Genomic DNA, 23,901 nt, shown 5'->3' on the forward strand with positions numbered 1-23,901 from the left:
TTACTTTAGCCAATCTTCATACGTGTTGTTTTTATAGGTTTTCTTGATAAGATGTGCACCTTATTCTATAATATACTTTGTAATGAGTGGATTTAAATTACCTCGTGTTAGTGTAATAAGTGGTTGGGGTTCGTCGACTAGATTTGTAACCAAATTCGTGATTTCATAATGATAAGGTTGTTATTGTATTTATTAATTCATATTTTGACCCTTATTATACTTGGGTTTGTTTAGTTTATTAATTTGGAGACATAATGAGTATCTCAATTGTTGAGTTGCTTGAATTATTCTGTTTATGAGTAAAATTAATTGGGATGGAAATTATGTGGTAGATTGATTGCTGACATAGTTATCACTTGTTTGATATTTTATGATGTATCATTATTTATTTTGACATTGCATTGTAAAATTTGTTTAGTTTTATTTTATGTTTTCCTTTTTTTTTTTTTTCTTAAACAGATGTTATATTCTTACGGATCAGCTTTCATAACAAATGACTAAGTGCGTACATCAGGATTGTTGGAGTATTGCTAGCTATTGTTTAAGAGTGATTTTAGGGTGAGTTGTTGATGTCTAATTGAAGGTTACTTTAGTGTAAGCCCCTTTCAAAATGCCGATAACCTATTTTTTAGGGTGTGTGTTTATTTTTTTAGTTGTCCAAAAAATTTTGTTATGCATTTATCAAGTTCTCCTTCCTTCAGATTTTAAAAGGATTGGTGTAGATTGTAGTATATTCTTTAGACCATATTTTTTATTAATGTTAGTATTATTTAATATCGTTGTTATTAATGTTAAAAGTGAAGTTTGTTAAATCCCTCTCTTGAAGGAGAATATTATATTACTTTAAAAAATAAAAAGAGAATCTAAAAAATCTAAAATACCCCTCAATTGCTTTAAAAATGCAGTCCTCCATTTAATTGTATCTTAACCTAAAAAAAAAATTATGATTCAAGGGTAGTATAGTCATTTTTATCTATAAAGTTATCTTAACTTATCTATACAGTAACCGACAGTTTTATTAATAAAACTAATAGCATGGTGTTTTTGAGAAACTTTTAGGCATAAATATCTATGCCGATAATAAAAGCAAAAGATAAGGTTTTTTTTATATATATATTTCTAGAATCACATATATTTTATAAGCCTACTTTAACCATTTCATTATAATCTCACTGGTAAATAAGCTGTTGCAATGATTACTTTTGATAAAAGTTTAGAGCTAAAGAAGATATCCTCTTTGTAAGCGCGAGATATATTAGAAGAAGAAAAAAAGAACTAAAAATTAATTCTCTATTCAAACCGACCATTGAGATGACATGACATGACAGCAGCATAAAGCAAAGAAATTTCTTCTTCTTCTTTTTTTTCTAATTAGTTATTACAAATTTATATTAAAAAGAGAGAGAGAGATAGAGAGAGAGAGGGTATTTTGGTCTTTTACTATTAATAAAAAATTAATCTCTGCAAACGGGAGTTATTAGTATATTATTAAGCATAATAAACATTCTACTACTATTGAAGACAAGTACACGAAAGTGTGGCTTCCTTTACCCAGTCGAGATGCTAATCATCCCCATTTTCTTAACCCTTTGTTATCTAATCAAAGGATCATGATTCTGATTTTTATTCTCTCCACAGTGACAATTAATGCACACAAATTGCTAGTGATCGCTTAAACAAATCGCTAAGCATCCAAAGGTCGGTCATCTGAGAATCTCTTCTCCTTCCTGGTGTTCGACGTCCACTGCCTCACTTCCCACAGCATGTGATCTCCACTAGACTGCCGGAGGAGCTACGACTGCCCAGTGTTGCCCACCAACTGTTTGATAAATTGGCTGAAAGGGGGTGTTTTTTTTTTTTTCTCTTCTCTTTTTTCTCTTTTTTTAAGTGCAGCCTGTGGAGCTTATCCATTGGGTGCTGTGTTGCCAATAGAATATCCTTGCAATACTGGGAATGCTTTATTCTTTTGCTTTGGGGGATCCCCATCCTCTCTTTTCCTCACCTCCTAACACTTGTCCCCCAGACAGGAAGACTTGCCTCCAAGCCCAGCAATTCGTCAGTCAAAAGTGCTCTTATCTGTGGCAATGAAGTACTTCCCAAACAAGGAAGACAGCTTCAAAAGATGGAAAGAATTAAGTTCCAAGTAGTGGCCCTTCAGGAAATTAGTTTTAAATGCATGTACTAATTAAGGTGCAAATTACTTAGTCATGATCACCAGATATTTTATATATAAGTTTTAAATGTATTTTATACTCCTCTATATTTATTTACCAGAAGCATAATTATTTATTTGAGTTATTTTGTCATTTTCATTAACGATGTCTACAATGACAGTTGAGTTCAAACATATCTAATTCATATTTTAAACAGCCGAGCTCCTTCTTAGAAAATTGGATGCCTATCAAGATGCTAACTAAAATATACAAAAATATTATATTTTCATCAGAAATAAAGTTGAAAGGACATTTCTATCCAAAAAAAAAAAAAAGGTTGAAAAGACATAAAATATCGCCTCGGAACTCTACCCTAACTATCTCTTAGCGACAACTTTTGATAGATCCACTAAGTTTTTAAAGAGGAATACAATAGAACGTAGAGATAAATGAGTAATAGAGAGAGATTTATTAGCTCATGATAGATTCAGTTCCACCGTAGTTCTATATGTGTATGGTTTCATTCTAACTCTTCTTTCTTGGGAGGGTTAATAGAAGATGTATATAGAATGCCCTAAAAGGAAAATATACTGCATTTGGAGACCAATGATCTGAAAACTATAGCAGACAGTACCAGAAAAAACGGTGAAAATGAATTGAAGGGTGCAAACTGAAGTCGTACATTATGATTCTACAAAAGTGGATCAAAGTAGTTGCACATTAGTACATCCAGCGAATGATCTTTTGTTCTTTGCCTTCACTAATGGAAGAAAGCTAGAGGCTTTTATCAATGTTCTAAGATTCACCAAACAAGTGGTCCTGGTTGTTAACTTGATTAAATTATTAATTAGTGTCAAGATTTCCATCAGACCAATGGCCTTCTCTTCTATGCTACTGTTTTGTCTTTGCATATATAATCAAATGGCGTCTTTATTGGTATGGAAATCAAGATAAAAGGAAAAGGAGGCAATTGTCATTGAACACTAGTAATTTGTTGACCATGACCCTATAGATGCCTTCATGTTGCATCTCATTAGGAAGGAAATTTTTTTACCAACTGGACATGTTGGATATTTGAACTCTGAAACTTTATGTTATACTTTTTTCTTTTGAACAAAATAAAAAGCATATTTGTATCCTCTGAATAATAGCACTATATTTATGTCTCACTTAAGGTTTATTAGCTGAATCAGATGACAATTACTAGAGTTGATTATATTGCACTTGAATCATGAAGTAGAGAAGAATATAAAGAGAGAATTTTTGCGTAAAAGAAGTAACTCTTGGCATATCATAAGGTATTCTTATAGTTCTTAAAATAAGATTAAAAAGGGTGTTACTTAGTGTCATGGCAAGAATCAGCATTATGCATGCAACCACGTTATGCGATCACTATAACTTTCATCCATAGAAGCATCCTCTTTAGTGGTAAAGGCTGCTTATATCTTGCTCTCTTTAGGTCTTTCGGTGACGTCAGTTCATACACTTTCTCGCTCATTTACTCTTATCATTTTATCAATTTAAATTTAGAAAAAGTTTTCAAACTCACTATACATTTTGGCTTTATCATTATTCACACTTTTTTCATATAGATATTTATCCTTCGACCCTTACATTTTGCTTAAAATACCTTAAAATTACCGTGATGTTAATTTTCCTAACGATTTGTTATCATATAAATGAATTAAAATAATTGTAAATACAAAATGATCTTAATACACTTGAACAAGTTCTTTTTTTTAGCTTAAGATAAAAATATATAAAGAATTACTTTTACAGGCCACATGTCCGCCTTCTTCTCGCCTTACTTTTTTGCTCGTCAAGAGTAAATCCGCAAGATTTGTCCTTCCTAACAAAGGGTGTCATACTAATTAAAATTGAGATTTATCTATTTTGGGACTGGATTTGTATGTTTCATCGTGTATTCTAAGTTATAAAGTTAATTTAGGGGTATTTTAAATATTTTAATTTGTTATTTTCAATGGTAGCTGAATACTTTTTATTTTGTTAGCTGCTGTGAGGGTAAAATTAACTCTATAAGGCATTACATGTAAAATGCAGGGGTTAAATGATAAATATCCACAGGAGAGAATGTGGATGATTAAAAAATAAAAATGAAAACAAAAACAAAAGGTAAGATAAGGCGTTTTTGATATATTTCCCTTAAATCTATTAAGCTGATAACAACTTTTTCTTATGATCACATGTTTAATTTTCTTTTAAAATTAATCCAATTTGCTTGCAGCTTCTCATGAGTTTACTTGATGGCTAAGGATGAAAGAGCTCAAAGAGATGAGTAAAATAAATTTCAAATAGAGACATGGAAGGACACCTAAGGCCTCTTTTAGCAAGAGTCCTATGAGCTTTCTCCATGCCTTTCTATTTTATTAAGGAAAAGTCACTGGAATCTACTTAAGCTTTATACCACAAACCACTAGCATCTATGAGGCATCCCACAAGGACATGTCTCTTCATCTCCAGTTGCACCAAGTGGCATTCATTTCCTCCTCATTTTTCTTTTTACATTCCAAAATTTAATCCTTCTTCTTCTTTTTTTCTTTTTTCTTTTCTAAACGCGGATGTCTCATAGATTTGAAAAAGAAAATAAAAAATAGAAAGAAAGTGGCGTTCCTTCATAACTCCAGCAATGCAGTGATGGATTTGAAGTATGGCATTTAATTAGGGAGGAGGAATTCCTCTTGACATGATTCTTTTTGCAGAAAGGCGCAACGAAAAGAGGAGATGTCCAAGCAAATGTTAGTAGCTTTCTCAGGAAGAATAACTCACACCTGTGTAAAGATAAAGGAGTTGCAGTAGTTGAAAATTAACCCATTAAAACTTAGAGGGACCCAAGAAGACACGATCATGCATTAGCGAATGGAGAATTAATAATGTAGCATCAGACCAATAGGAGGGCTCAAGAGGGTACATCAAATTGCATCAAAGATAGGACAAAGCCTTGTGATGTGTAAAGATGGGCATGGCGTATTATTCTAGTTAGGGTTTTACACCTATATGAAGCCTATGACTCTCTTCCCTCTCCTAAGTGGCCATTGTTGTGATAATAAAGAGTGAGGAAGAAGAAGAAGAAGAAGAAGAAGAAGAAGAAGAAGAATAAGAAGAAGAAGAAGAAGAAGAAGAAGAAGAAGGAGGAGGAGGAGGAGGAGAAGGAGAAGGAGGAGGAGGAGGAGGAGGAGGAGCAGGAGAAGGAAGAGCGAAAGGTAGGTACGTAGCTCGAAGCAGTGGGCAACAACCTCGAAGCTAGTCCAAACTAGTGGGAGGTTGTGTGCGAGATGGCGCGCGGAAAAGTGCAGATGAAGCGGATCGAGAACCCCGTTCACCGCCAGGTCACCTTCTGCAAGCGCCGGGCGGGGCTGCTCAAGAAGGCCAAGGAGCTGTCGGTGTTGTGCGACGCCGACATCGGCATCATCATGTTCTCCACGCATGGAAAGCTCTATGAGCTCGCCACTAAGGGGTAGGTGTATCATTTCCCTTGCTCCCTTCCTCCCTCCCTCATCAAGTATATATATATATATATTTAAGTTTTTCATAGTTGAACTGATCGTGAGGAACATTTTAATTTCTTGGGACTGTTGAAGAACGATGGAAGGACTGATCGATAGGTACAAGAGTGCATGTGGGGATGCTCAAACTGAAGGTCCTGAGCTCAGCCAACCACAGATGGTTAACTTCTTGCTTCTCTATACCCTTTAGATTTAATTAATTTGCAAACTATATATATATATATATATATATATATATATATAACAAGATATAGGTTTATATTGCAGTCTCTCAAATTTTTTTTTTTGTTTTTGCATTCTTAGTGGTGTTTGCTCTTGCAAAAGTAGTCTAAGGAATGTGGGTATAATAAAGGGGTTGGATAGAGATTCGAATAGAGAAGAGAGAACATACACATAAAGAACCTACAAGAATATGTATGCATGTATATATATAGGTCTATCACTTCATGCATCAAGTTCTACCGTACAATTTGGAAGTATAATGAGAGAGTCACAAACTATATTAAAGTGAGTTAATATTACACTAATAAGATGTAGGGCATGAGCTAGCCCAGATTGAGAAAAGCTGGATAGGGCAAACTTCATTTAAGTAGCAAGTTGATGGGGAATATGATTTTAGGGATAGCTAGGGTTCCCCTGGAATCATTAAGATCATGTGGGTTGAGAAATAAGCTACCAAGTTATACTGTCGCTTTTGAACAAGAAACTGCTAAAATACATAAAAGGGTCGTTTGGTTTTTTGTGTTTCAAGATACAACATCTATAATGTTAAATAAGAAATCGATATAAATAATAAAATTTATGACCTTCTCTCTTTTCTTTCCAAAAGAGATTGAAATCCATTTAGTTGAAATGGATGTCAAAATCTTAATTGGAAAGAATATTTCGTGGAATTCATAAACTAGAAATTGATTTTTGTATTGCGCTTTATATGTGTAGATGCAGTTCTTTTTTTTTTTTTATCAAAACCATGAAGCCAAACAGCCCCAAAGTGTAGGAACGTAGAATATCATAAAAATTAGAATTGTAGGAGAGAGAAAGAGAGTAAATGATACCTCAGAAGATATGAATCCGACAACAATGTCAGTGTCGTCCATTTTCTAGGCACCACTCATATGTCATTCTTGACATTATACTCTTTATACCTGTCATTTGACTCTACTGTGTAATTTGAATGTTTCAAGGAATATAGTTTAAGCTTACAACCGATACATGAATGGACTTGTAATTTGAATGCTTTAAGAGATCATCAGTATTCAAAAGTGTATCAGACAAAAGACGTTTAAATTTTCTTCTAGACATAGATATCTGCATTCTGAACACTTTATCAAGTACAATAGTGACACTAATAGATTAAGTGCCAAAGCATTAATAGCCAATTTGGAGTGATATCTTCTTAATCAGTTCCTTTCCACATTCCAACATTTATTCTTGGACCCGGAAATAAAACCATATGACCTCCTATGCAGCCTTTTGTTGTAAGGCATTTATGTCACAAATGGTGAAGAATTTACTCTGGTAAACATGTAGGGTGACCGGTTCGATGTATATTATTACGATGTAATATATATTGTTGGTCTATTACTTAGTAGGTTAAGATTTTGGATCAATTAGCTGGTCTTTTAATACAGTGTCGTGGGGCATCCTCTTATCAATCATTTGTGCATGCACTTACCTCCAGCCTCACCTGATGGAAAAAGAAAACATATTCTTGTTAGGAGGGGCTTTTAGAAACCAATGCATTTCAATGGATATAGGCAGCAAACCTCTCCATTGGTCCACAACAAAGTGGTGGGGTTCCAAGTTAGAAGAAAGAGTTTTGAATTACATGCAGGCATCTTTATAATAATCCCTTTATAAAATTCTTTAGAAATTTAATTATCTCCAAGAGACATGGACATTAATGTATCTATCTTTGGGTAGCCAAACACAAGGAAAGCAACAACTTTAGAATGTTGCATCTTACCTAAATTATTTGCTTAGATAAAAGGAATGGTGATTAACTTTTTTAAGTTTTATATTACACTTTTTTCAAGGTTTATATAAAATAACTTAATAGAAGTTACTCACAGTACTGCACAAGGTTTTGTTTCCTAAAATAACTGAAAGAAAGTATTGTGATTTGTTAGCAACCTTGCAATGGTGATCATTCATCTCGCAATTGCAATTTTCTAGATTAGAATTAATTTTCCATCTATGAAGCATGAAGCAAGACATATAAACTGAAAACAATATAAGAGCGAAGTATTTTTCTCATGATCTGCACTATATTTATATAAGCAGGAGTCTGAACAAGAGGCGAGGATGTTAAAGCAAGAGATCAACCTATTACAGAAGGGTCTGAGGTAATCCTCCACACAAGCATGTATATCCATGCATACGTATTATTAATGAATTCTTGTTTTATTTCGACAAGACCGAGTAGAAACCTAAAAATATGATGCCATTAACAACTTCAAAAAAAAAAAAAAAAAAAAAAAAAAAAAAAAAAAAAAAAAAAAGCTGAAACACTAGCTTGTCTATCTTCTTAAAGTATTAAAGTACTTTCAAGTTGCCACTAAAATTTACGTGTATGCTTACAAATTTATCCAAATAGGTTGATAAAATGAACATATGAAGATTAATCAACAAACCATGTCAAATAACTTTACACACCCAAGCAAGAACAAACATAAACACATGAATATAGTTGTTCATGAAATCTATTTATGAAGAATGAAATTTTTAAATGTCGATAGGTACATGTTTGGCGATAGAGCCACTGAACAGATGACACTAGAAGAACTGCTTGCCCTAGAAAGACATCTAGAGATCTGGATGTACAACATACGCTCTGCAAAGGTAAGTAACTAGCTAGGTTTCATATGCTTGCTGATATTAATTTCTAACCCTAAAGTTTGCATGTAACTAATGTTAAACCTCTCATGAACAGATGCAGATAATGTTCCAAGAGATCCAATCACTGAAAAATAAGGTAGTTCAAATCTCCGATGCTTTTAATTAGTTTTTAGATATTCATTAATAAATTTCTTTCTTATAGTAATTTTGTTTTACACAGGAAGGCATACTGAAAGCCACTAATGAGTTTCTCCAAGAGAAGGTTAAAGCACATGCTAAACTTATCTTTTACCAATGGCTTAATGTTCTAAGTATACACAAGGGAAATTTATCAAAACCACCTATATATATATTTTGTTTTTATTATCATCTGACTCTTGTATTTTGCTTTTAATGCTTAAGTATATAGACAAGTTAAAATTAACCATCAAAGCGAATGACAGTAATACTCTTGAGTAAGCTTTCTAAGGTTAAGGTAAATAAAAATTAGGGGTTTTTTAGGTATCTTAGTTGGTTCTCGCCAGGGTCGGTGTTTGAGATGCAATAAAAGTAAAAAAATGTAAGGTGTTAGTTCTAATAAATGTTCTTATATATTATAATCTAATCTTTTTTTATCTCATTCTTTTCTTTAACTTGTTTACTAATGTTGCAGATAGTAGAGCAACATGGGGTTTTTGACATAGCCCCAATGGTAGCACAGCAGAACTGGCATTTTACTGAAGCCCCAATTGTAGATGGCATAACTTACCCACTAACCATAGAGAATGACTATTCCAATTGTAGGGGCTCAGAGATGGGCTATTCCTACTGATAGCAATAAAGCTTGAGGGACTTACTTTGTTAAAAGGTTTTAATATTTGTCAGTGTGTAATCAGAAACTGTGTCTGTGTTTGTATCTGTATAGTCTTGTGACCCCTCAAGCTCTCATTCCAACAACTACTACTACTACTACAATAATGTTGGAAATTTGTTGTGCTTTCTTATCTTGTAAAAGACCCTATTAGGGTTTAATGCCATTGATCTATTTATGTTGCACCTTTATTTTTATTTTTTTTCTAACTTCAATTTCTTTAGCAAGGAATTCTTACCACCCCTTTTTTTCTACGTAAAGCAAGCAACTTTATGGAGGTGCTCTTTTCTTTTTCTTGAAAACAATCAGATTAATCCTCATGAGCAGCCCTGGATGCAACAGGGTTGCTTATCAACATCTGGGCCTTCTTTAAGATTAGAGACTTGTTCACCAGGGCCAGGCCTTTAACACTCAAACCTCCTTTGTCCAACGGTTTGCACATGCTATTCCAACTTTTTGGATGAAGGTGCTTGCAATTCCTTCCCATCGAACCCTCCTAGAAATTAGGCATTAATGCACTGAGCTTGGGTATAAGATAGCCAGGGAGAATGACAGTGCCCATGAAATACGTGAGGATATAGCATAAAACTACTTTGATTAGCATTATACCCCCCTGAAAAGGAGAAAAGATTCATCTTCCAACACCCTAAGTTCAAACGAAGCTAATCTTAAATGAACTTGTAACCATCATGTTTAGACTTAGGTGTGGTGTAAGGAGAGGTGCTCCAAGATACTTCTCCCCATACTCTAACGGTTTGGTCTTCAACACCTCAAATGTTCTCAGTATGGGGGCTTCACTTGCTTTCGGTCTGGCCTTTGGTGTGCTTCACTTGCTTTCGGTCTAAAGAATGTGGCCAATTTCTATAGATTGATGACTCGGTCGGAGATCTTAGAGTGTTTGTTTATGATTCAAGAGATGTTGGAAGTTTTGATCTCAACCCTCCCCAACAAAAGAAGATCATCAGCAAACATTGCATGATTCATCATAGGAGCGCTCCTTCCTGGTTTAATCCCTCTAAAGACTTTGTACTGGATGCCTTGATCAAGAAGGTAAGAAAGAATTGTTAGAATCCTTGCGATGACTTAAAGAAGCCGTCCCAAGTCTCATTGAGATCCAAAGCAAGACTAGAAGTAGAAATACACTCATAAACCAAATTCACAAAGTCTCTCGGGAACCCATAAATAGAGAGATGGCCCTTTAGAAAACATCATTCCATCTGGTCAAAGACTTTGGACAAGTAAGCCTTGAGCATGAACGCGATTGTCTTGCTATGAGATTGACTAGAGGTAGCACAAAATCTCTCAAACCATCGCCTAGTTGTCAATGATCAAATGACTTGGTATAAATGCATTTTGTGCAATGATGCTCTTAAGAAAATGCTTTTTCCTTCACACTATGATTTTAGAAAAAAATCTTATAAATGGTATTACATAAGCTGATAGGCTAGTAGTCACCTACTTTAGATGGCTTTGGCAATCAAGATAATAGTGGATATATTAAGATTAATTTCTATCCATCTTCCCCAAAGAGAAGAACTCCTACAAAGCCCACTACCAATCTAAGATCATTCCAATAGAGCTAGAAGAAATATGTCGAAAAACATTCGACCTAGGGACTCATCATTACAAAATATTTGAGGTTCTGTACGTGATTTTCTTATTCAAAGGCATAATAGCCAAATCCTTCACCCAACCAATCCACCTGGTTAAGTTTATGAAAAGAAATAGGATTATTATAAGAGAAGAGGACTTGAAAGTGCGATACAAACTTAGTTCCAATCTCCTTAGAAGCACAGAGCCAACTCTCCCTATCTTTATGAAGGGAACAAATATTCTTTCTTCTTTTTTAGGATATAGCAAGGGAGAGAAGCATTTTGTATTTCGATCACCCCATGCAAGACAGTTAAAGCGGGCTCTTTGGTGCTAGTACATTTCAGACTTGAGGAGCATATACTCATGTCTACTTCTTGGCACATAATCATAGGACTGTCAATTACTACTCTGTAGTCAGAGGAGCTTATCTTCTATGTCATTGATCTGTCTTTTAAGGTTGCCAGCCTTGGAATGATCCCAACTCTTGAGGTAACTCATGAGCATGGAGAGATTAAAGGAGATGGGTTTGTTGGCCTTGTAGGTGAGCACCCATGCTTGCTTATATAATAGTTCAAACAACTCCAAAGTCGTCCACTAGTTTTTGAAACGAAATCTGGGCAAAATTCTTCCGACAGGTTCAGTGACAAGAAGGATCGAATTGAAGTCGCTAAAAAAAAAAGAAAATGGAAGATATAGCACACGCACATGAGGGAAGACAAAGAACTAAGTTATCGACCCGAGTGCTCTATCAAGCCTCTCCTGGACGAGGAAGGTATCATGCCTCCTATTAGACTAGGTGTATGTCGATCTAAATGACCCGATCTAGAAGGCCTTGCATCATAAATATGGTCAAAAAATTGTGAAAGCCTTGAGTGGCTGGCAGTGTGATCCCTTTCTTTTCATGTCTGGATCAGAATGACATTGAAATTATTAATGCAATAGAGCAAAAGGAAGCTGAAAGAATACTGGGAGATCCGCGACTAAAAAGTTATAATCACCATAAGGATTTTTAAAAAACACCACACATGACTCAATTGTGATTAGGGTAGACATCATGGACAAGAGCCAAAATGAAGTAGTCATTTGCTTCCAAAATCTATCCCTAATGGCCTAAGGCCAAAATAACCAAAGGCCTCTACAATGCCCCCCGGAACTTATCACATAGTTGTACTTGGGAGGGAGAGTATTGATAACGAGAGGATTGTTAGAATTGCACTTCATCTCTGAGATGAATATTGAAACACCCCAATCCTACCACTGTCCCTCACATGAGACTTATGTATATTCTAGAAGAGCTAGCAACATACGCATTATCATCCGATAAAATAAAAATAACCAAATAATAATAAAACCCATAGTCCACAATAAGTCCATCAATAATATAAAAGTGAGTAGAGTCATCGAATACAAGAGTATATGCTAAAAATTAAATTACAATAAGTGAAGAACATAATCCTTTATAAAACTATAATATATAAAAAATAAGAAAGGTCTAATGTCTTACTAAATAAAGTATTATAGAAACTCCCACCACAACTACAATCATTCTGCATCATATGTCAACGTAGATGAGCTTAACGTTTAGCTAGTAGCTAGCATAATATGTATGGAGAGTTTCATAACATGAAAAAGTTCACATTTACGCCTAATATGTAAGTACATAAATAGTCAAAGAAAATGTGATGTTAAATAATCACAAAATCATCTATATATTATTTGTATTATCATATTAAATATCAACCCAATAGATGATATATTAATAATATACTCATCTTCGATCGTCTCTATGTATGACATAAGACGAGCATTAAATTATATTAGTTAGTACGATTCAAATTCATGCTTTTATTATATTCACTAGTCCACTTGACTCGCCTATCATTAGGTTACCCAATGTTAGGCCCATTAATTGACACCCGTACTTAAATATATAACCTCAAAAAGGAGAATATACCTAGTGGTAGAATTGTCTACCATTACCTAACAAATGGTTGACTAATTGTCCATCATAGCAAAATAAGGATCTCAATCATAGCGCATCACTATGGGTTAGCATCGCACCTCAATGTTACTCGTCCAAGCCCTCAGCTCAACATTATTGCATCGCCAATGCAGAAATCATGAGTCGATGCTCAAGAATGTCATGACCATGCATCATTGGATACCACTATGTCCATTACATCTCACCCTTCTACCACTATCTTAATATCCCAAGGATTTTACTCTTGTCCACCAATAATATAATAACATGTTGCCTGCTACCCGACGAACAATATTCTAATTGTTTGGGATCTATAGATCGAGACCTCAAGCGTATGCCCTACTATATAATACTTTAATATAAAATTTTCATCCTTTATCCTAGCTGAGAGGTGTCTGGTATTGCCAAGATCAACGAGTCGCACCTCTCAAGATAGTGCACGTGTGCTATTAGCATGCTATCATTTAAGCTGAATATTAAGATAGCAATCGACAAGCATAATGAAGAACATCATCATCATCATAGAATAATTAAGTGATATATTGTAAACACGCTATATAAGAAAAATATTAACATGGTAATCAACACCCACATCGAAAGATATCATCATCATAGAAGAATTACAAATTATCATAAATGAACATACTAATTAAGATACACAATCACCATGCCAACTACAGTTATTCAACTATCTTACTGAGTTAATATGTTCAGCAATGTAAGCTAATTCTACCATGTCATGCATGAAATGTTCTTGTGTACTATCAACCATAACATATTACTAATTAACAAAAAAGGAGAATAGCTCACTTGTTTGGAATAACTCATTTTTCTAGTGAAGTAGGCTCCACTCTAAACTCGGTCTAATTTGAGAGACGTGTTGGCCTAGAAAGATCTACGATAGAATACTGAATTACCACCCAAAATCTGCATATATAAAGATAAATAAAATGGTTAGAAAGACCTGCAATGGGCTCGAGCTAGGGCTCAACTAACCTAGCCCAAGAGCTTGCATGTGATAGGACCGACTCAAAGGATTGGTCCACGTACATATACACTTTTTACAGCTGGCCCACGTGCATGCCTACTTGTACACTTGATTGGATTGAGCCAAATCCATGTTCTCTCAAGCTTGGACAAGTAAGATCAGCCCACACAAACTAGAATGAGGACATCTCCTATGGTATCGTCCAACTCCATTCTAGACTTGAAGAAGGATTCTGAGAGCCTCCAAGGACATGATAATTGTTCAACACCTTAAGAGAAACTTGATTTAAACCAAATCCATCTCTAGGTTGCTCTAATGGGATTAGGTTAGAGACTGCAATGTTAAAACCTCCCACATGAATAAACTTAATGGAATGCTTCTTCTTGGGCCTATTTCTAAATGGCACACTCTGAGAGGTCGAGGCCAACAAGGTGCTAATGGAAAGTAATGAACGAGTGACAATATTATTTTTTGGAATTAAGATTTTTAGTTGGGACCTAGAGCGGTCTCATTGATGCTGAGCCTTGCCAAGAAAGCCCTTACCAATCACATCCTTCAGATGATGAGCAAAACGATCTCCCACATCAGTAATAGCTTGGTTCTAAGAAGAGCATGTGAAAACCATGTGCTTGGCCCCTTTAGATGGGGCAACTTTAGCATAGTCGTTAGGCAAAGGGCCAAGTCCATCAACTCAAGTTTAGTCAAGCAACCCACTTAAGGAACCCATGGGTTAGCGTGCTACCTTGACCTATCACCACATTACCCGTAGACCTTGGCTCTTGAAGTCATGCCTAGTTGTTTGATATCTTACCATAACCCAGAACACAAACTGCTAAGTAGGCTCTACAGGCACTCTAACTTACCACCTAGTTGATCAGTCCTACTAGGTTCCTCTTATGGTGGAGTGATATGAGTTACTTCCATGGGCATAGCATCTCTACCCTATCCAAAGCACTCCCCCTCATCACCTAACCAAACAATGCTTGAAAATGAGAGGGGCAAATAGCCAAGTGGTAACCAACTAAGCCACAAGTGAAGTAAATAGAGGGAAGGTTCTCATATGCAACATACGACACATATTAGTGAGATGGTAGTCCTAGATGGAATCCATGTGTAATGGGGCAAGTGAGATCGAGCTCCACATAGACATGGGCATAACAACCTCGCCCGATCACCATCATGGTGTCATCAATAAGAAGAGTCTCCTGACCTTAACCACAACTAAAATAAAAATTTAAGCTTCCAACATTCTTCTAACAATTTTGATGCCCTCTTTGTAGGTAAATTGAAAGGTGAAGAATCCCTTCGGCTTATCAGCGATCATCATCATCTCAATCAGGTGTCACTACTTAATCAATTCAATTTTAACAAGGTAAAGATAAATTTTACCTAAAATATTACTAATCAAGGCATTCTCCTATTCAACCCAGCTCTCAACGAGCTAGTCTAGGTCGATTTCCACCTTATTAGTAGTGGACACCTAGATCTTAGCATGCTGCTCCTTTTAGATTAGGCCAACATAAGACACCTTTGATGCTTTATCCTTAGTCATTGCAGCCCACAACCTTTAGTTAGGAGGAGGGTGCTCAACCTTAGAGAGAGAGACCACCAAGAATGATGCAGGAGTTTCCATAGAAAAAGGAATATGGGAAGAGGAATCTAGAGGCAAGGGAGGATGAGACCATGAGGAAGCAAGCACCACCAAGAAATGATATCACCAGCAAAGGAAAACTTTTCCCTAGATATCTTCCTTTATGCTTCTAGTTCACTTTAAAAGAGGAAAGAAACATCTATGATTTGTACTAGGATAAACCTTGCAAAACTCCAAATTTGATTCAAAATATAAATTCTCCATTGTTGTTATGTGCATGTTGTCTGAATGCCTTTAAGTGTTGTTCGAACTCTACTTAAGTTTTCTTAATGTGGCATTCTAGCTATTCGAATGCCATTAACCCTATCTAAACGAGATTCTAAAATTTGCATGCTAAATTTGAATTCTGCTTCAAATGTTTTAATTTTCTCACATAATTTGATCTTCTATAAACTCTGACTTGACTATATACTTAAATCTAAATTATACAACTCAATAAAAATGTAATTTTGTCTACGAATATGTCATTACAAATTTATTGTAGTTACAATCTCCTTGGCAATTTCATAACAATACACAATTCTTAAACAAATCTTTAGATTTCACAAATTTTTCTAAGGTTAAGACACACGAATTTATTTCATATATTGCATTTATTCCCTTTAAAGATAAAAAAAGAACACTAGAAATAATCCTACGAAAAGCATGTGTAATATGAAATTAATTTGATACACAATTTTTAAAACAAATCCCAAATCAAATTTCATATTTGAATTGTAGTAATAATAAAGTTGTCACATGATATTTTTGGCTAAGTAACAATTATGCAATAAGCTCATAGTACATATATCATAGTGACTACCATACTTGATCAAGCAAGTCAAATAAGGATATCAATATCATGCCAAGGAAATAGAACATAACCAATAAAAAACAAAAATTCAATATATGCTAAAGTAAACAAGTCCATTGTCATCAAGTCATGAAATATGTAAATTACTTCTAAAACTCCCCCTATAATTCCTAAGTCCAAGCCAGAGATAGTAAATCCCACTCTCTCTTTTTTTTGTTATAAATTGACAAGGTAAGAAAATATTAAAGTAAAAACTAATGAATTCTTGAGGAGTATTAACACAATTTAGATTTAGTGTGACATTTTTTTATCTCATCTATGACAAAATAGAAATTAAAAAAAATTATATGAATATTCTTCCTATTCATAGCATGCCTTTCATCAAAAATATATATAGGTCTCACTAGATAAAGTGTAGAAATAATATCGCATCGCTTTCTATTGAAGATATATCTAAAATGGTGTTTCTGATATAATCATGCTCTTCATATTATTATTATTTTTTCCATTCCTTCTGAGCTCTAGGTGATCTCTTCTGCAGTTTGGAATTTCTTTTTTCTCGTCGACAAAAGTGGAAGTAAATGTGTCACTTTGATATTTCAATCCTTGCTCTTTCTTTTCCTCCTTTTGATTTATCTTCAACGAACCTAGTGAGAATTTAAGAAGAGGTTGATTAGCCTTTAGTAAATTAAATTCTAATTTCCTTATTCTCTCGTCAAGGCATCACCTAAATTCTATTTGTTTTTATATATATGAGCATCTAAACATTTAATTTTATCAAGTAAGAATTTTTTTCCAAAACTATATCATGAGAGAGAGAGATAAGGAATTCTTCGGATCTTGTTGAAGCTTTTTTTTTTTCCTCTTCTTTAAGGCATTCTCCTTCATTAATCTACTTGTCTAGTAGTTCATTCATTTCTTCCTTCTTCGTTGTCAAGCTTTGTATCTTTCCTACAAATTTAATATTTCCTTTTTGCAATTGGTAAAATTCTTTAAATATGACATCGTAAGTGGCTTGAAGGTCGTTATTAATCGCCGCTCTCAAATTGTCTATCTAAATGAGATATCTCATAATAATTTATCGATAGATAACAAGTAAGAACTTAGAACTATTAACTCGTCTTAGTTAGAATCTATAGATATTACTTGAAAATAGTAGAAAAAATGCATAAGAAATCAAATCAAGCAAAAAATGCATAAGAAATCAAATCAAGCTCATGATGATGACACCATTTCTAATCATAAGTCAATATGATTAATCCGAGGGTGACCTACTCTGATACCAATTGAAAATTTGTAAGAGACAGAGATTCCTAGTTTGACTAGATTTAGAGATATATATAAAAAGTTCAACTCAAACTCAAATTCAAAGTTTAAATCCGAATTCTACTAGAAAAGCTGAACTCTACTAGATTTAGGAAAATCAATTTAGAACCATATTTTGAAAACCAAACCAAAGTAGGAGATAGAAATTTAACTCCTACTCAAACTATGAAAACCCAACTCAAGTCAAAATTTGAAAACCAAGTAAGAGGAGAACAACGAACACACGGTCCTAATATTTTTTCAACACAAAAACCTCTCAATTCGTAGAGAGGAAAAAAAAACTACAAATCCATCCAAACCAGATCAATATATATCATAACTTTTGTAGAAATAAGTACTTAGAACTGGACTGTTTAAGTATTGAGGTCTATGTCTCTTGCTCAAAATTCATCTTGATTAAATACTCCATGATTAGATTGTCTCCATATATGATTCTTAGTATATGATTTGGTTGGTCTGGCAATGTGTTTATTTAAATTTTTCAATACTTACAATCAAATTTGTAAATGATGTTATATTTTGACGTTCCTATAGCTATGCTATTGATTTTTGAGTAGCTACAGTCAAGTTTTATTAATTTGATTGAATTATGTTCTTGTTGATTTTTTTTTATACCCATGAAATACTCTATTGAGAAACTAACCAAATCTCTGGAGCTTTCTCAAGCTTGAGGTGACCTGATCTCGAGCTTAACATTATCTAGCTTGTTTCAAGCTCGAGCCGAGCTCCAAATAAATGCCTATAAAGCTAAGCCAAGTTAGGCTCAGCTCGCTTGAGCTCAACTCATTTACACCTCTATGCAACACTAGAATTAAAAACTTGTCGAAGATGAGTTTACCAACAAGACAGAGCTTCGGATTTCGGGAGGAGATGGTATGCCCTTTCATCGGTGAGTTCAAGATATCCATCTTGCCTCCTGAGTGAGTTTTGAGAAGCTTTTGACAAGGGTTTCATTCAATAAATCCATTTCAGATTGCAAGACAAAGAGGGAGAAGAATGACAAAAGGGCATGAGGAAGATCCATGGATAGGAAATATTTAGCAAATAAGAAGTATAATTCAGGTACTTTTGAGAACCTTTGAGGAACATCAATTCACTTTGTTATAATTTAAAGGGAAATCGATAGGAAAAATAAAGAATTTCTTTCAAAGGGAAATGAAAAATAAAGTCCTTGGCTATATAAAAATTTTATTCACAATATCATAACATGTAAGAGTCTAAAAAGAAATATCCCATCTTATTCAAAGTTTCTTTTTTTTTTAATTTCTAAGTTATAATTGTCAATACTCACAATGAGCTCATACGTGATGGTCATATAATTTTTGTTTAAATTAATTCCTTAATAATTTTTCAACTTTTAAATTCAAAATTTTCTCGTCTTTCGGTATTGAAACTCCTCTGAAGAAGAGCATTTAAATAGTATTTTTTTATATTAAATATTCCCAAGTTGGTCCCGTAGCTCAGTTGGTTAGAGCGTTGGTCTTATGAGCCGAAGGTCGCGGGTTCGAGCCCCGCCGGGACCAACTCTTCTCTTCCATTAATTTTTAGATTAATATGCGCTTAAATTTTAAGAAGTCTATGTTTAAAATACTCTTTATTTAATTTTAAATTATAGTCATTCATTTAATTTTACTTTAATCTAAGAAAATTTATTCAAGGGTATTACAATTAGTTAGCACTTATAGCTATATATTAGCTCATGTATATATTGATAACCTGATAGTTGACAAAACTAACGACACCAAGAAGTTTTAGACAAAAATGCACATATCTAATAATTAATTTATATGATAAAGATGTAAATAATAATAAAAATACAAGTGTTTTTTTTTTTTTGGTAGATTCCTTTATACATAAATATATATAACAAAAAAAAGCAACTCAAAAGGGGACCCATCCACCCGTCACCTTCTCATCCTACAATAACCACGACGTGTACATGCATCTCTCTCTCTCTCTCTCTCTCTCTCTCTCTCTCTCTCTCTCTCTCTCTCAGTTCTTATCTATCATCTTCTCTCTCTCTCTCTCTCTCTCTCTCTCTCTCTCTCTCTCTCTCTCTCTCTCTCTGTGTGTGTCTCTCTTCCAACATATATGGTAATTATCATGAGTATCTTCAACTCTATATTGAATTTTGTAGTGCCACCTGCAAGCATGGTGATGCTGGCCTTTGCATGGCCAACCTTGACCTTCTTCCATGCAATGAGGTGGCTCTTCGAAAGCTTGTTCAGAGAAAACATGGAGAACAAGGTGGTGGTCATCACCGGGGCTTCATCGGCGATCGGGGAGGTAATACCAAGATCTTCCGTTCTTTGAATAATCTGTATTAATTATATTATATATGTTGCATTAAAAGTTTCCTTTTAAATAATTGATTCAAAAGCTTAATCACAGTAGTGTATCTCATAACTCTAAGATGGAAAATTTGTATTCAATTGATGGTTGATCATAATATAAATGTGAGATTGATTTCATAAATGTCCATAACTCTTTCCAACGCTGAGACTAAACCCCTCATGTACATGCAATAGTATTCAGCATATACCCCTCGTAGACCTTAATGTAGTTGCAAGGATGGCCTTCTGCAAACTTGCAAAACTGGCAAAGTGTGGATGGTGATATATATATGTAAAAGAACACTAAAAAGGCGTGTATGATTTTATGTGATAAATACATGCATGGGTAACATTTTTTTTAAATAAAAAAAAGTTGTCGGATTGTATCAAGCTTGACATGATAATAACAAATTAAGTGCAGCAAATCGCATATGAGTATGCGAGAAGGCAGGCAAATTTGGTTTTGGTGGCAAGAAGGGAGCAAAGACTGTTTGGCATAAGGGAGAATGCCAGGCTACTGGGTGCAAAGCAGGTAATGGTCATTGCTGCAGATGTTGTGAAGGAAGAGGACTGCAGAAGATTCATTGGTGATACTATAAGTTACTTTGGCCATTGTGAGTATCTCTTTAATTTCCTTCTATAATTAGTTCTGTTGACTCTAAAAGCTTAAGTTATTAGAAAACGGTGCAAAATGTGTTACACATTTTGAAATTCTTTTCATGTAACATCTTATGCATATATCTTCAATTGAAGGCGGCACTTGTTGCCATGGTAAAATTTTAATTCCTCTTGCCTTCAAAAGGTTATGGATACAAATTTTAGAAACAACCGATTTAGAATTGAGGATAAGGTTGCGTAAATCTTCCCTCTCTCGACCCCCAGCGTAGAACCAAAGTGCAATGCATAAAAGACAAGGAGTACTGGTAAGAAGTTCTGATATTGTTAATGTTAAAATAATTTCCATGCTTAATTTTATTTTAGTATGTAGTCTGTGTAATGATCCTAACTATTTGTTTGCCTTTTCTATTTAAACTTCTTTCTTCCTTTTCTTTTCCTTTCCTTTTCTCTGTTCTTTCTGAAATCCTACTTGAATGAACTGTTCTTTTTTCAAATACGCGAATGTACAGTATTCATATCCTCATATATATATGTATATATACTTGATTACTTCTTACTTCTTAATGTTCAGAAAGCTCTGTTGTTTAATTTCATTTTCTGATTTAACAGTGCATCATCTTGTGAATACTGCAAGCCTTGGACATACCTTCTACTTCGAGGAGGCTTCTGACACTTCTCTTTTCCCGCATTTGATGGTACAAAATTGCCATGATATCCATTTGCTTGATCATGATCTTAAAATTTGTATTTCCTAGTGATTAAGTTCATTCAGACTCACAAACAGCATCTCATGTTTGCATCACCAAGTTATTGCTAGTGTGTTTAATTATCAAGTGCTAGTATGAGATTGGAAGAACTAGCTAGTTGTGAGAATATTAGCATTGCTTAAATTCCTTTCTTGAATCAGGATATCAATTTCTGGGGAAATGTTTATCCAACATACGTCGCCCTCCCTTACTTGAGGCTAACTCATGGTCGAATTCTAGTCAATGCATCGGTAGAAAGCTGGTTACCTATGTCAAGGATGAGCCTATATGCTGTAAGTATTGACAGACATCACTACTTACCTATTCTGAAATGGTTACTAGTCTGATAACTGAACAATGTCATATAAGAATTATTTCTCTTGCTGTGAATTTGTCAGGCCGCAAAGGCAGCGGTGATAAATTTCTATGATACACTTAGATTCGAAGTGAAAGACGATGTAGGAATTACGATTGCAACCGATGGATTGATCGGAAGTGACATGAGCAAAGGGAAGTTTATGCTCGAGGAAGGAGCAGAGATGCAATGGAAGGAAGAAAGAGAGGTATGCAATGTTTGTTACTAACAGATCATTCACATTACCAACTTAACAACATCACGCAGTATATATATTCTTGCCTCCTTCCTTCTGCCTTCACTATTATTCCCGAATGTTGTTGATTTAGTCAATACTCTTTTTGTTTTTATTTTGGAAAAAAGATTGATGGTAACAACTCATTTAATGAAAAAAAAATCAAAGGATTGTGAACTTTTTGCTCGAAGTTTTGGCTAGAGAGAATAAGAGAAAAGAGAAGAGAAAAATAAGATGAGAGAAATATTTTATCTTGTATAGGTGTCCCTGACCGGAGGACAGGTCGAAGAGTTTGCAAAGGCGATGGTCGCAGGTGCCTGCAGAGGCGAAGCATATGTTAAGCATCCAAGCTGGTATGACATATTCCTGCTGTACCGCGTGCTTGCTCCCGATATTCTTGGTTGGACTTTTCGCTTGTTGCTATCGACCCAGGGCGCTAAGAGGCCACCTCTCGAGGGTGCACCGCCTCAAAGACCGCCGCCTCTTGCCTTCTCCCCATCTCCTCATAATCAGAAGGCTGAGTAAAGTTTGTAAGGCATTCAAATTATGTTGTGCTTTGAGAGTTTCTTTTCTTGTTTAAATTTAGTTAGCTAGTGTTCAAATAAAACTTGGCTGCCGCCAATCTTTTTAGATACTAAGTATTATACTTCATCTTTTAATATGTTTGTGGTGATCATAAGACCTATTAGCCATTGCTAAAACCTAGGAAGATTCTGGAAAAACAAAAGGAGGCAAGATAAGTGTTTGTTTGAAACTAATTTTAGATAGAATTCAATTAATCTTAATTTGGATAGAACTCTATTGATTTTATTTTAAAATGAGTTGTGCTATTTGAGAAATTATGGAATTGAAATAAAATATATCTAATCTATGTTCTTTGAAATGAGGCAGGAATTTATTTCATTATCTTCTTTTTTTCTAGTTTCAAATTTAGCTTAGCAAAGGAAGAGTAACTTTTGAGATTTAAAAAAGTTAATTTAAGCAGCAAATAATTCAATCTAGATTTGACCTCAAATCCACAAAAATTAATTGGAATTTCATCACTTAATGATTTTAAGTAGTGAATTTAGAAAATTAGATATTTAAATTAGTTAAATCTTATGAATTTGAGGTTCATCTTATTTTTATTTCAGCTATCCATCTTTTTCTCATACAAAGTGACCCTCCTTAACTAATTAAAATAAAATAATTCTTCCATTAGTTTGCTGTTAGGGATTCTAATAGAAAATTATCACATGCCTAACACATTACTTAATTATAGAGGAAGATATCCTCTTCTTTAACTTTTTATCCTCTTTTTCTTTTCAAAACTTAATCCCAAACATATATATATATATATATATATATATATATATATATACACCACCTGAATGTGTGTTTTTATTATAGAATTAAATAAGACGGGATAAGTTATCTCTATGTATATCTAAAGAGTTAATTTAGGATTACTAATCTTATATTATAATTTTAGTTTACTGTTTGGTTTACATTATTATCCTCAATAAAATAATTAGTAACAAAAATTACTATTTTAAAGTGTTGTTGATTCTCTCAAACTTAAATTATAACCATTAAATTATATTATGTTAATTAATCAAAATTAATAACGTTCAATTCAAAGTAATCACAATTAAAAACAAAAGTAATACAAATAATAGAATAAGTTAATAAAAAAAATGTTTAATAGTAAAATAAAGTTTTTTTAATACCACAGTAATTTAAGTAAATATAAAATACTAATAAAAAGATTAAAAATATAAAAATAAGTTTTGAGTAATTATGATTGTTAGTATAAAGTTATATATATATATTAGATGTAATTAAGAACATAAAAATAACTTATTGGATTTAGATGTAGCATCTACTTGATCAAATGGATGTCAAAAGATTAAATCTAAGCTATCCCAAATCGGACAT

The 23,901-nt window shown here is 34.0% G+C and overlaps 2 protein-coding genes and 1 non-coding gene across 3 annotated transcripts; all 3 read left to right on the forward strand.

Annotated features, from left to right (window-relative positions):
- Positions 1–5,197: 5,197 nt before the first annotated feature.
- LOC140795292 (MADS-box transcription factor 26-like) lies at positions 5,198–9,550 on the forward strand. Its single transcript, XM_073147790.1, has 7 exons — positions 5,198–5,628; positions 5,753–5,837; positions 7,961–8,022; positions 8,416–8,518; positions 8,610–8,651; positions 8,736–8,777; positions 9,168–9,550. The coding sequence occupies exons 1-7, from the start codon at positions 5,447–5,449 to the stop codon at positions 9,324–9,326; spliced, it is 675 nt and encodes a 224-aa protein (XP_073003891.1). The 5' UTR covers positions 5,198–5,446; the 3' UTR covers positions 9,327–9,550.
- A 9,596-nt stretch (positions 9,551–19,146) lies between these two features.
- Positions 19,147–19,220, forward strand: TRNAI-UAU (transfer RNA isoleucine (anticodon UAU)). The gene has a single exon. It is a non-coding gene; the product is annotated as a tRNA-Ile (tRNA).
- A 580-nt stretch (positions 19,221–19,800) lies between these two features.
- Positions 19,801–22,509, forward strand: LOC140795055 (11-beta-hydroxysteroid dehydrogenase B-like). The gene is made up of 6 exons (XM_073147415.1): positions 19,801–19,983; positions 20,452–20,644; positions 21,258–21,343; positions 21,556–21,687; positions 21,793–21,957; positions 22,246–22,509. The coding sequence occupies exons 1-6, from the start codon at positions 19,801–19,803 to the stop codon at positions 22,507–22,509; spliced, it is 1,023 nt and encodes a 340-aa protein (XP_073003516.1).
- Positions 22,510–23,901: the final 1,392 nt, after the last annotated feature.

The sequence above is a fragment of the Typha latifolia genome, chromosome 9, assembly GCF_019914945.1.
Source record: "Typha latifolia isolate L0001 chromosome 9, TyphaL0001v2, whole genome shotgun sequence".
Classification (NCBI taxonomy): domain Eukaryota; kingdom Viridiplantae; phylum Streptophyta; class Magnoliopsida; order Poales; family Typhaceae; genus Typha; species Typha latifolia.

Bases quoted from the DNA above. Each gene is read 5' to 3' on its own strand.
- LOC140795292 (XM_073147790.1), top strand. From the start codon at position 5,447: ATGGCGCGCGGAAAAGTGCAGATGAAGCGGATCGAGAACCCCGTTCAC. The intron at 5,629-5,752 runs GTAGGTGTATCA...GGACTGTTGAAG, and splicing joins TATGAGCTCGCCACTAAGGG to AACGATGGAAGGACTGATCG. The intron at 5,838-7,960 runs GTTAACTTCTTG...TTATATAAGCAG, and splicing joins AGCTCAGCCAACCACAGATG to GAGTCTGAACAAGAGGCGAG.
- LOC140795055 (XM_073147415.1), top strand. From the start codon at position 19,801: ATGAGTATCTTCAACTCTATATTGAATTTTGTAGTGCCACCTGCAAGC. The intron at 20,645-21,257 runs GTGAGTATCTCT...CTGATTTAACAG, and splicing joins TATAAGTTACTTTGGCCATT to TGCATCATCTTGTGAATACT. The intron at 21,958-22,245 runs GTATGCAATGTT...TATCTTGTATAG, and splicing joins AATGGAAGGAAGAAAGAGAG to GTGTCCCTGACCGGAGGACA.